This window comes from Dama dama, chromosome 9 (assembly GCF_033118175.1).
Source record: "Dama dama isolate Ldn47 chromosome 9, ASM3311817v1, whole genome shotgun sequence".
Classification (NCBI taxonomy): domain Eukaryota; kingdom Metazoa; phylum Chordata; class Mammalia; order Artiodactyla; family Cervidae; genus Dama; species Dama dama.
This window is the reverse complement of record NC_083689.1, coordinates 23,079,103-23,091,307: the sequence shown is the minus strand read 5'-3', so window position 1 is coordinate 23,091,307 and position 12,205 is coordinate 23,079,103. Positions and strand designations below refer to the sequence as shown.

General features: G+C 58.1%; 1 protein-coding gene across 1 annotated transcript; it reads right to left on the bottom strand.

Moving 5' to 3' along the window:
- Nucleotides 1-97: 97 nt before the first annotated feature.
- On the bottom strand, nt 98-12,154 carry PLIN4 (perilipin 4). Its single transcript, XM_061150647.1, has 10 exons — nt 12,069-12,154; nt 11,878-11,942; nt 11,219-11,366; nt 10,308-10,369; nt 9,291-9,293; nt 7,787-7,898; nt 3,524-7,489; nt 3,225-3,412; nt 2,249-2,317; nt 98-2,172 (listed from the first exon to the last, which is right to left on the bottom strand). Exons 2-10 carry the CDS (start codon nt 11,923-11,925, stop codon nt 1,840-1,842), a joined length of 4,929 nt encoding a protein of 1,642 aa, XP_061006630.1. The 5' UTR covers nt 11,926-11,942; nt 12,069-12,154; the 3' UTR covers nt 98-1,839.
- Nucleotides 12,155-12,205: the final 51 nt, after the last annotated feature.

The window sequence follows — 12,205 nt, the reverse complement described above, 5'->3', positions numbered from 1 at the left end:
TTTTAAAGCACAAGGTCACTGTTAGTCGCGGATGTGAACTTGGTTCTGACGGTGCCTCTGCCCCTGCAGGGCTGACGAGGGGCAGGGAGACGGGATGAGCGAGACCTTTCCCCGAAAACCAGGAGGGGTGTTACAGGCTGTTGTTCCTGACAACTGGAGGGTGAGGGCCTGGGAGCAGGCCTCACTGTAGACATGGGGCGAGTGGCACCTTCATTCTGAGCTTCTCTAGACCAGGGAAGGGGGTAGTGGGGGGGGGTTTGTGTGTTGCCCACCCAAGCACCTGCACATGGCAGTTGTTTAAACACTCGTCTCTGTTGTGTGTCCTGCTGGTGGCCCAGCCTCTCTGTCCTGGTGGATTAGAGGCTAGGGCGTGGTTCTGCTTTCTGGGCCTGGCACCCCCCCACTGGGGTTTGGTTGGACTTGAGATTGTCCTTGATCTCGGATTCTGTGAACCACCGTTTCCAGCGTCACCCCCTCTGATGGCAATCTGGGATGAGCAACAAAGCAAGGAAGGCTTGGGGAAGGTCCCACACTGGTCCCTGTGTCCTGCCTTGGCCAGCTCCCCTGGCAGACATGGTGACCCTCTGGGGACAGCTGGCACATTCGTCCGGGGCTCAGAGCACTCGATCATTTCTGAGAAGAGGGGGCATCTCTAGCCCTCTGTCAGGGAGGTGGCCAGCGGGGTCAGGGGTGCAGGTGTGATGGGCTTTGTGGTGGGGGCGCTTGACGAAGCTTGGGCTACTGGTGGTCAGCAGCTCCCCCAGCATCACCCGGGTCCCGGGAACAGGATCAGGGGGACTGGACCTCCGTGGCCCCACCTTCCCGTGTGCAGCCCACCTCCCAGGGTGCCTCCCTCAAGGAAAGTATGGCTGGAAAGGAAGCCTGTCCAGTGGCTGCCAACCCAGCCCCTAGTCTCTGGCCTGGAGCATTTGACCAGGACCTAAACACATGTCAAGCATGTTTTGTTTTGTGGGTGGGGGTTGGCCACACCATGTAGCTTGTGGGGGCTTAGTTCCCTGTCCAGGGGTCGAACCCATACCATCAGCAGTGAAAGCCCAGAGCCCTAACTGCAGGACCTCAAGGGAAGTTGCTCGAGTACCTTCTGTCATGTGTTCCCTGGGGTCTCTCCCTTTATTCCTTCATTGGCAGCTTCTGGGCCCAGGGCCTTAGAACATCAGCTCTGGACCCCTGTGATCAGCCGTGACCAAGGGTGCTGCTGGTGGGTGGGCTGCATCAGGAGGGGACATGTACTCACCCCCCAACCATCACCTGCACTATCTGGCCCTCAGTTGCAGCAGTTGCTTCAGCTTTGCCTTCACAAAGCCCCTTGGCCTCCCCTGAAGGTCAGCAGAGGCAGCAGGGTCAGCAGAGGTGGCGGGAGCCCGCCTGCCCTGGGACGACAGCATTCTGGTATGTTCGGGGGTGTGCGCTGTTAGCTGCTGGACGTGTGCTTTCAGAACAAGGACAGAGCTGCCTGGAGCCCAGGACGGAGGAGCAGGGCTGCCTGCTAACTGGTGGCTAGAGGACCCCACCTGGGGTGGAAGGCCCCCAGAGTTTATAAAAGATAAAAGGGCCCTGGTCGGGGTATGGAGTGGAGAATTTTCTAGGCAGGCCCCATACCCTTTCTTGAACACTTGCTCGAGATCTTCAGGCTAAGGCCTACCACCGGGGGTCTTAGCCGTCTGGGACTTCTCGGCCAGAAGGACCAGCCGAGCTTGTGCTCAGGGAGGCAGGTACCGCCTGGTACAGACAGGCCTGGCGCCAGGTGCATGGTGTGGTAGAACTCCAGGACCCAGAGCTTCGGGGGCTAGGAGCTGGTTCTGGGCAGGGGAGGGGTTCCTACAGCGGCTGCCCATTGGCGGGCAGGGCGAAGGGCCCCACCAGCCAGCCAAGCGGAGGGCCTTGCTGCACGTTCCGCAGCACCTGCTCCAGGCCCCGCCACGACTGCCCCACACCCTGGCGGCTCTCGGCCAGCTGCTTGACTGGCAGCTCCGCCACCGTGGCGGCCGAGGAGACCACACCATAGAGCTCACAGATGCTGTGCCGCGCCTGCTGGAGCTGCCACTGAAGCTCCGTGGGGAGGCCCTGGAGGCCGGAGGCCAGGCGGCTGTAGGCCACGTGGAGCTGCTGGACGAGGTCACAGGCCCTAGACAGAGCCCCAGTGGCCGGCACCTGTGCACAGAAGGAGTGAGGTGAGGGGCTGGAAGCAAGGGACGGGCCTGCCAGCCCCTCACTGGTATGCACGCACCTCCCTAGCAGCGGCTTCCTCTGTTTGGCTGCTTGCATCCCCAACCGGAGCTTGCTGGGCCTCCTCGATCTAGGAAAAAAAGAGCCCAGCACAAATGTGATGGCTTCTCAGCGGGGACCCCTTCTGACACACTCAGGGTGGCCTTCCCTGGCCCAGCATCTCATGTCCACTTTTCCCATGGCATGGGGGAGCGCTTTGGAGCCAGAGGGTGGCACGTGAAGAGGCAATAATCCTGGTTCCTTGTGAGGTCATCAGGCTCTCAGAGAACAGGATGGCAGCGGCACTATGGCTCAGCGCCTCCCCACCGCCACCCCCAACATCTCCCAGAGGCCCTGGAACCAAGCTCCTCACCTTGGCTGCCTGGCTGGCTCCAGGTGCCTGTGACCTCCCCTCCTGCTAACCTCCTGGGGTGCTCTGTTCCGGCTACACTGGCCCCTTCTTGTCCCTGAGCATGTCCGGCGTGCTGCTGCCCCAGGGCCTTTGCACATGCCACTCAGCCTGGAATGTGCTTCCTCTGGCCGTGCTGGGGCCCCAGGCCCTCCCCATCAGATCTCTGTTTCCCTCCTCAGAGGCTATCACTGTCCAGTTATCATGAATTTCTGTGTTGATTTCCCCTCTTGGATTGGAGCCCTGTCATGACTGTTTCCTCCTTGTATTTAGGGTCCCTGGTACATAGGAACCCCCCACCCCCACTGTCTGTCCTTGTCATCCTCACTTTCCACAGGATGTGACCCAAATGGACACGCCCCAACCCTGCTGCCCATTTCTGCCTGACTGTCGTGTTTCCTTCTCTGCAGCCTCACTGGCTACAAGTGTTGGGTCATGTGTCCCTCTCCCTGCCAGGAGGCAAGCTCCTTGAGAGTAGGTAGGCCTGTGACCTAGTGGCCGACGGGCACATACTGGGTGCTCAGTGCGTGTCCGTCCAGTCCCCAACACAAAGCTGAGGAACACGCCTGGGAAGGTGCAAGGCTCTTACCTCCCTGAAGACATCCTCAAGCTGGGCCAGCGCGTCCCGTGCCTGGAACTCACCATGCTGCAGGTGGCTGAGGGCATGCTCGAAAGCCCGCTGGCGGAAGCCGGGGGCCACGTCACCCAGACGCACAAAGTAGCTGCCCTGGTCGGCCGTGACCTCCCTCCGCCTGGGCTGGGTAGCAAACAGCTGAGCTGAAGGGAAGACGGGGTTGCTCAGTCCTCATGAGAGGCCACTTGGGCATCAGGGGTCTGGGGGTGTACAGACAACCATGGCCCTGGGATCTGGGACCAGGCTGTGCTTACCTTGTTCCTCGGCGCTCATGGGCTGGAAGAGCTCTCCCAGCTCCTCCAGCTCATTCCGGAGTGCTGCAAAGCCCTGGGCTCCCTCCTGGCCATGAGTGGTGGCCCCGGGAGCAGCATCCACCTTGCCCAGGGTGGCCTCTTGGCTGAACATGGCCTCAGCTGACAGAGGTCCGTGGTTGCTGAGCTGAGCCTGAGGGGAGCTTGGGATGGTTTGTTCTCCTTCATCTGGGGCCCTGGAACTGGCAAGTCCAACTGAGGTGGCAGCCTTGGAGTCAGGTAACCAGTTTGGGATGATGCCCACCCCAGTGTGCATACCTTCTTGGGCCATGTGCCCTACACTGCTGAGCCCAGAGGACATGGCACTTTTGGTGCCAGTCAAGATGGTCATGGTAGTGTCCATACCAGTCTGGATGGCCTCCTTGCCCACATCCGTTGCTCCAGTGATTGAAGTAGACAGAACATCTTTGGTGCCAGTCAAGATGGATGTGGTGGTGTCCACGCCAATCTGGACTGCCTCCTTGGCCACATCCATTGCTCCAGTGATTGAAGTAGACAGAACATCTTTGGTGCCAGTCAAGATGGACGTGGTGGTGTCCACGCCAATCTGGACTGCCTCCTTGGCCACATCCATTGCTCCAGTGATTGAAGTAGACAGAACATCTTTGGTGCCAGTCAAGACGGACTTGGTGGTGTCGATGCCAACCTGAATAGCCCCCTTGGCCACACCCATTGCCCCAGTGATTGAAGTAGACACGATATCTTTGGTGCCAGTCAGGACGGTCTTGGTGGTGTCCATGCCAGTCTGGACGGCCCCCTTGGCCACTCCCATGGCTCCAGTGAGCCCAGTGGACATGGTGTCTTTGGCACCAGTCAAGACAGTCTTGGTGGTATCCATGCCAGTCTGGACAGCCCCCTTGGCCACACCCATGGCTCCAGTGAGCCCAGTGGAGACAACATCTTTGGTGCCAGTCAAGACAGTCTTGGTGGTGTCCATGCCAGTCTGGGCAGTCCCCTTGGCCATACCCATTGCTCCAGTGAGTCCTGTGGACATGGTGTCTTTGGCATCAGTCAAGACAGTCTTGGTGGTGTCCATGCCAGTCTGAACTGTGCCCTTGGCCATGTTCACTGCCCCAGTGAGCCCAGTGGACAAAACATCTTTGGTGCCTGTCAAGACGGTCTTGGTGGTGTCCATGCCAGTCTGGGCAGTCCCCTTGGCCATACCCATTGCTCCAGTGAGTCCTGTGGACATGGTGTCTTTGGCATCAGTCAAGACAGTCTTGGTGGTGTCCATGCCAGTCTGAACTGTGCCCTTGGCCATGTTCACTGCTCCAGTGAGTCCAGTGGAGACAACATCTTTGGTGCCTGTCAGGACGGTCTTGGTGGTGTCCATGCCTGTCTGAACTGTGCCCTTGGCCATACCCATTGCTCCAGTGAGCCCAGAGGAGACAACATCTTTGGTGCCAGTCAAGACGGTCTTGGTGGTGTCCATGCCAGTCTGGACGGCCCCCTTGGCCACTCCCATGGCTCCAGTGAGCCCAGTGGACATGGTGTCTTTGGCACCAGTCAAGACAGTCTTGGTGGTGTCCATGCCAGCCTGAACTGTGCCCTTGGCCATGTTCACTGCTCCAGTGAGCCCAGTGGAGACAACATCTTTGGTGCCAGTCAGGACAGTCTTGGTGGTGTCCATGCCAGTCTGGACAGCCCCCTTGGCCACACCCATGGCTCCAGTGATCCCAGTGGACATGGTGTCTTTTGTGCCAGTCAAGACAGTTTTGGTGGTGTCCATGCCAGTCTGGACGGCTCCCTTGGCCACTCCCATTGCTCCAGTGAGCCCAGTGGAGACAACATCTTTGGTGCCAGTCAGGACAGTCTTGGTGGTGTCCATGCCAGTCTGGACAGCCCCCTTGGCCACACCCATGGCTCCAGTGAGCCCAGTGGACATGGTGTCTTTGGCACCAGTCAAGACAGTTTTGGTGGTGTCCATGCCAGTCTGAACGGTGCCCTTGGCCATGTTCACTGCTCCAGTGAGCCCAGTGGAGACAACATCTTTGGTGCCAGTCAGGACAGTCTTGGTGGTGTCCATGCCAGTCTGGATGGCCCCCTTGGCCACACCCATGGCTCCAGTGAGCCCAGTGGACATGGTGTCTTTGGCACCAGTCAGGACAGTCTTGGTGGTGTCCATGCCTGTCTGAACTGTGCCCTTGGCCATACCCATTGCTCCAGTGAGCCCAGAGGAGACAACATCTTTGGTGCCAGTCAAGACGGTCTTGGTGGTGTCCATGCCAGTCTGGACGGCCCCCTTGGCCACTCCCATGGCTCCAGTGAGCCCAGTGGACATGGTGTCTTTGGCACCAGTCAAGACAGTCTTGGTGGTGTCCATGCCAGTCTGAACTGTGCCCTTGGCCATGTTCACTGCTCCAGTGAGCCCAGTGGAGACAACATCTTTGGTGCCAGTCAGGACAGTCTTGGTGGTGTCCATGCCAGTCTGGACAGCCCCCTTGGCCACACCCATGGCTCCAGTGAGCCCAGTGGACATGGTGTCTTTTGTGCCAGTCAAGACAGTTTTGGTGGTGTCCATGCCAGTCTGGACGGCTCCCTTGGCCACTCCCATTGCTCCAGTGAGCCCAGTGGACATGGTGTCTTTGGCGCCAGTCAAGACGGTCTTGGTGGTGTCCATGCCAGTCTGGACGGCCCCCTTGGCCACTCCCATGGCTCCAGTGAGCCCAGTGGACATGGTGTCTTTGGCCCCAGTCAGGACGGTCTTGGTGGTGTCCATGCCTGTCTGGACGGCCCCCTTGGCCACTCCCATGGCTCCAGTGAGCCCAGTGGACATGGTGTCTTTGGCACCAGTCAAGACATTCTTGGTGGTGTCCATGCCAGTCTGAACTGTGCCCTTGGCCATGTTCACTGCTCCAGTGAGTCCAGTGGAGACAACATCTTTGGTGCCTGTCAGGACGGTCTTGGTGGTGTCCATGCCTGTCTGGACTGTGCCCTTGGCCATACCCATGGCTCCAGTGAGCCCGGAGGAGACAACATCTTTGGTGCCAGTCAGGACGGTCTTGGTGGTGTCCATGCCAGTCTGGACGGCCCCCTTGGCCACACCCATGGCTCCAGAGAGCCCAGTGGACATGGTGTCTTTGGCACCAGTCAAGACAGTTTTGGTGGTGTCCATGCCAGTCTGGACAGCCCCCTTGGCCACTCCCATGGCTCCAGTGAGTCCAGTGGACACAACATCTTTGGTGCCAGTCAAGACAGTCTTGGTGGTTTCCATGCCAGTCTGGACTGTACCCTTGGCCATACCCATTGCTCCAGTGAGCCCAGTGGACATGGTGTCTTTGGCGCCAGTCAAGACGGTCTTGGTGGTGTCCATGCCAGTCTGGACGGCCCCCTTGGCCATACCCATTGCTCCAGTGAGCCCAGTGGACACAACATCTTTGGTGCCTGTCAAGACGGTCTTGGTGGTGTCCATACCAGTCTGAACGGCCCCCTTGGCCACTCCCATTGCTCCAGTGAGCCCAGTGGACATGGTGTCTTTGGTGCCAGTCAAGACGGTCTTGGTGGTGTCCATGCCAGTCTGGACTGCCCCCTTGGCCATACCCATTGCTCCAGTGAGTCCAGTGGACACAACATCTTTGGTGCCAGTCAAGACGGTCTTGGTGGTGTCCATGCCAGTCTGGACAGCCCCCTTGGCCACTCCCATGGCTCCAGTGAGCCCAGTGGAGACAACATCTTTGGTGCCTGTCAAGACGGTCTTGGTGGTATCCATGCCAGTCTGGACTGTACCCTTGGCCATACCCATTGCTCCAGTGAGCCCAGTGGAAATGGTGTCTTTGGCACCAGTCAAGACGGTCTTGGTGGTGTCCATGCCAGTCTGGACAGCCCCCTTGGCCATACCCATTGCTCCAGTGAGCCCAGTGGACACAACATCTTTGGTGCCTGTCAAGACGGTCTTGGTGGTGTCCATGCCTGTCTGGACTGTGCCCTTGGCCATGTTCACTGCCCCCGTGAGCCCAGTGGACACGGTGTCTTTGGTGCCAGTCAGGACAGTCTTGGTGGTGTCCATGCCAGTCTGGACGGCCCCCTTGGCCACTCCCATGGCTCCAGTGAGCCCAGTGGATACAACATCTTTGGTGCCTGTTACTACTGTCTTGGTGGTGTCTATACCGGTCTGTAGGGCCCCTTTGGCCACACCCACTGCCCCAGTTGCCCCACTGGCCACAGCATCCTTGGTGACTGTCAGCGTGGATTGGGTCATCCCCAGGCCTCCCTGGACCACACCTTTAGCCGTGTCCACGATGCTAGCCATCCCTGTGGAGAGAGCATCCTTGGTCCTGGCCATCTGGGAGGACACCAGGTCCTTTGCCCCGGAGATCATCTGATGAGGCAAGAGACTCGTGATGAAGCAGAGAGTTGAAAGACACCTCTCCTCCCCACCCCAGATCTCCTTCTCCCCCCAATCCTTGATATACCCTGGGGAGTGGGGCCTGCTCCCTGGAGACCCAGCCAGCTCACCTCTCACCCCGACATACCGCCTACCTTGGCTCCCAGGACACAGTCCATCAAGCCTCATCACAGAGCCACGTGGTGCCCAGATGTGGTAGACCCTGACTGTTGACAGCTATGCCGCAGCACCCTCTTTGCCCAATATCCCTTAGCCTGGGCTCAGCAAGTCTTAGAATTACATGTTCTGTTCATCTTGCCTAATCTCGGTTTATATCAAATTTTGAGCCTGGTGTCCCCATCATAGGGAGAAATTTGAGGTGACCAAATGCTCGTTAACATGAATATATTCAAGTAAAAGAAGGGGATCCACATTTAGAAAAGTGATAACTGGGGATTTCCCTTGTGGTCCAGTGGCTAAGACTCCACACTCCCGATGCAGATGTCCCAGGTTCGATCCCTGATCAGGGAACTAGATCCCCCATGCTACAACAAAGATCAAAGACCCCTCGTGCAGCAACTAAGCCAAATAAATATTATTTTTTAAAGTAATAACCAGAAAAGTACAGGGCCAAATATTAAGTCTGAGCCATAGGAACCAAGTTGATAGCTTGGTATGTCATTTTTTAAAAATTTATTTATTTTTGGCTGTGCTGGGTCTTTGTCTCTGAGTGGGTTTTTCTCTAGTTGTGGCAAGTGGAGGCTACATTCTAGTTGTGGTGTGGGCTTCTCATTGCAGTGGCTTCTCTTGTTGTGGAGCACGGCCTTTAAAGCACAGGCTCAGTAATTATGGAGTACGGGCTCAGTTGCTCCAAAGCATGTGGGATCTTCCCAAATCAGGGATTGAATCTGAGTCTCCTGCATTAGCAGGCAGATTCTTTGCTACTGAGCCACCAGGGAAACCCGGTAGCACAGGGCAGTTTCTGCTAGTTCTTCCAAACTGCTGAAGGGCTGTGATGGCCTCAAGATGTCTTACCACTCAGCTTCAACCAGGAGTGTGCTGTTTCCAATTCAGGTGTTCCTAAACCCAAGTGATCCTGCCCCGATGATCCTAACATGGGCAGTGTCTTGGGACATCTGTGGTAGTCATGACTTCAGAGAGAGTATGCTCCTGGCATTGAGTGGGTGGGTGTCAGGAATGCTGCTAAACACCCCACAATGCCCAGGACAGCCCCCCACAGAGGATGATCTGACTCTGAATTGGCCATAATAGTGAAGTTGAGAAGCCCTGAAATAAATCTCACCACCTGCCCTTCTGCCCAACATCGCCTCAAGTGGGTACCTTGCCTGCAGAGACCTGGGTTCAAATCCCAGCTCTCTCCCGTACTTGCTGTGTGACCTCAGGCAAGCCACACCTCCTCTCTGAGCCTCATCTGGGAAATGGTGATTAAGACAGCACCTCCTTCAAAGACTGGTTAAAAAAAGGAGTCAAGGTCCCTGACCAACTTTGCAGGTAGCAGATGCTCCATTAATGCAAGTGAAGAGGGATGGAGAGGGAGGAGAGATGTTCCATTAATGCAAGTGAAGAGGGATGGAGAGGGAGGAGTGGAAAATTGGGTAGAGGGGCCCTAAGCTGCCAGAGTCTGTTTTAATTAGGGCCAGAGGGCAAACCAAGCAGTACTTTGCCCTCCGAGGAGCTCAGATATGGCCAAGCTGAGGGCAGAGGGGAGTCCAAGAAGACTCTAGAGTGGGGTGAGTGCTGAGCAGAAGGGTTGGATTGGAGCTCTGCCACCCTGCTGTGGCCCTCAGTGGTCTTACATCAGCCACTCTGCTTGCCCTGACCTTGGGGACAGGGTTACATGGGCGGTTCCCATTCATCCAGGACCAAGGGTGGATGCAGCGTTGGCCATTGTTCAGCTTCTGACTGCCCAAGGTTCACATCCCAAGCTACCTCATCTTCCTGTGTGACTTTTGGCAAATGGCTTGGCTTCTTTGTGCTTCAGCTTTTATGTGGGGTACCATTGCTCCCTTCCTGTTGCGGTGGGGAGGATTAACTATCAAACAGCATGTGTAAAGCACTTAGCCCAGAGCCTGACATGTGGTGAGTGCATTACCACTGTTTTGGTCATATTGTGCTAGGTACAGAACCAGGGTGGGAGTTGGTGGGGAGTGGGGGGTCTGTAGACCGGATGGTGCCAGGGAGTACTGCACCCATCTCACAGATGCAGAAATAGAGGCTCAAAGGGGAAGACTGGCCTGTCACTCCACAGCGGTACACACAGGGGTGTCTGCTTTTTTCTTGGCCTATGACAACCCTCCAGATGGCAGGAACTGAAACATCCAGGGAAGAGGTACCCCAGAAGGAGGCAAGGCCATCAGACCAGGCTCTGCTAGCCCCTCTCACCTTCTCTGAAGGCAGCAGCGTCTTCTCTAACCCCCTGGCCGTCTGCTCCGGGTCAGTGGGCGCTGGGGGGACAAGAGCCAGTGAGGCAACCCAGGGAGGGACGCAGGCTAGCATCAGCCACCCTGGAGCCCATTGCACAATCAGTGGGCACAGCCCGAAAGGTCAGGAATGTCCCAGCTGCCCTGCCGGGGACAACAGAAGGTGACATCCATGGCCATGGGCCTAGCTCAGTCACTGGCTTCACCGGGGGCTCCCTCAACCCCCAGGATTGGCTTCCTGGCACAGGGGTTCCCTAGAGTTCTCTCTGATGGGGTCCTAGGTGCTGAATGCCCATCAAGGAGGGGGGGCGGCCGCAGGGAAAGGAGTTGGGACCCTGCCTTGCCGCTCCTGACTACAGCTGGCAGCTGCCTGCCCAGCCTGGATATACAGAGCAGAAATCAGCTGCTTGGGGCTCTGCGCCCAGAGCTGCCACCTCAGCCTGCACTCCCCTGCTCCAGCCCCTCTTCAGGCTCTGGGGCTAGGGCCGCCCCAAGCACTCTGGCTGAGCAACTGGAGGCTGTGTGATCCCAGGGAAGCTGCTGTTCCCCTCTGAAACCGGGATCAAAATCTCAGATGAGCTTAGACCTGTGGAACGCCCACGGTACATCAGAAATGGGGTGATGGAAGGCGGAGGGGGAGTTGAGAACATGGGAGCATGGCTGTGTCCGTGCCCCTATTCTGGCTGACTTGTGCCCCCTCTGGCCACTTGTATTGATGCCTTGAGTCCCCACCTGGCACTAAATGAGCATGCCAGCCTCACAGGGTCTTTTGAGGTGACACAGGCACATAAGAAGCACCCGCAAGGTCGGCAGAAGTCCCTTCTGGGGTCCACCTCCTGCGCCCCCACCTCGTCCATGGAACTGTCCACTCACCCTGAGCCTGGGGCTGGGCGGCCTCCTCAGCTGGAGCGCCTGCAGTCTCGGCAGCTGGCTGGGCCTCTCTTGCTGAGCTGTGGGCGTTGGCCACCAGGTTCCGGGCAGCACTGAAGCCAGGCAGGGACCCAAAGAAGCTGCCCAGGGTCTACATGGGGTGGGGGGTGTGTGAGCAGAGCCAGGTGTGGTGGGGCGGGGCAAGGGGCACATCAGACAGCCCTGGGTTCCCAGACCGCCCCGGACCCTTGCTCCTGGGTGACCTCAGGAAAGTGTCCCAACCACTCAGCCTCAGTTTCCTCACCTGAGCAATGGGCAGGTTCAGTCTACCTCCCGGGGACAGAGGAAATAATCCTCTGGGTCTCTAAAGACCTTTTCCTTTCAGGGTCCACATCTTACAGATGGGGAAACTGAGGCTCAGAGAGGGGCCGAGGCTGGCCCAAGGTCACACAGCAGGGGAAGAACTGAGGTTTGAGTGCATCCTTCCACCCCTCACCCTCCAGCTGGGGACCAGATGGAAGACTGGCCTGGTAGCTCTCAGAGCCCTCCCAACCGACCCCGGAAGCCCCTTCAGACCCCAGGACTATGGGGGTCACCTCCCTAAGGTTCCGGGGGCTTCTCAGGGCCCAGCTGGGGTCGTCCCCTCCCACGCCTGCCCTCACCTTGCCCTTGGGTTTGGGGGGATCCTGGCCTCCGTCTCGAGCAGACATGGTAACCCTCTAGGCAGCTGGAAGGAGGTAGAGATGGGGGAGGGGCGTGAATGGGGGCTCCCGGGCTTCCTGCCCGACACCCATAACCCCAAGCAGTCCCCCAGCTCCTGCCCAGAGGCCGGCCTCACCCTGGCATTGCTCACCTGGACCGTGTGGAGGTCCCTTGGAGTGACAGGTGGTGTAGCCGGCAGCTGGGCTCTCAGCTCCCAGGCCTTATAGGGTCTGGGGTGGTGCGGGCCTGGCTGGCTGAGGCAGGCAGCCAGTGGGCTGGGGGAGGGCT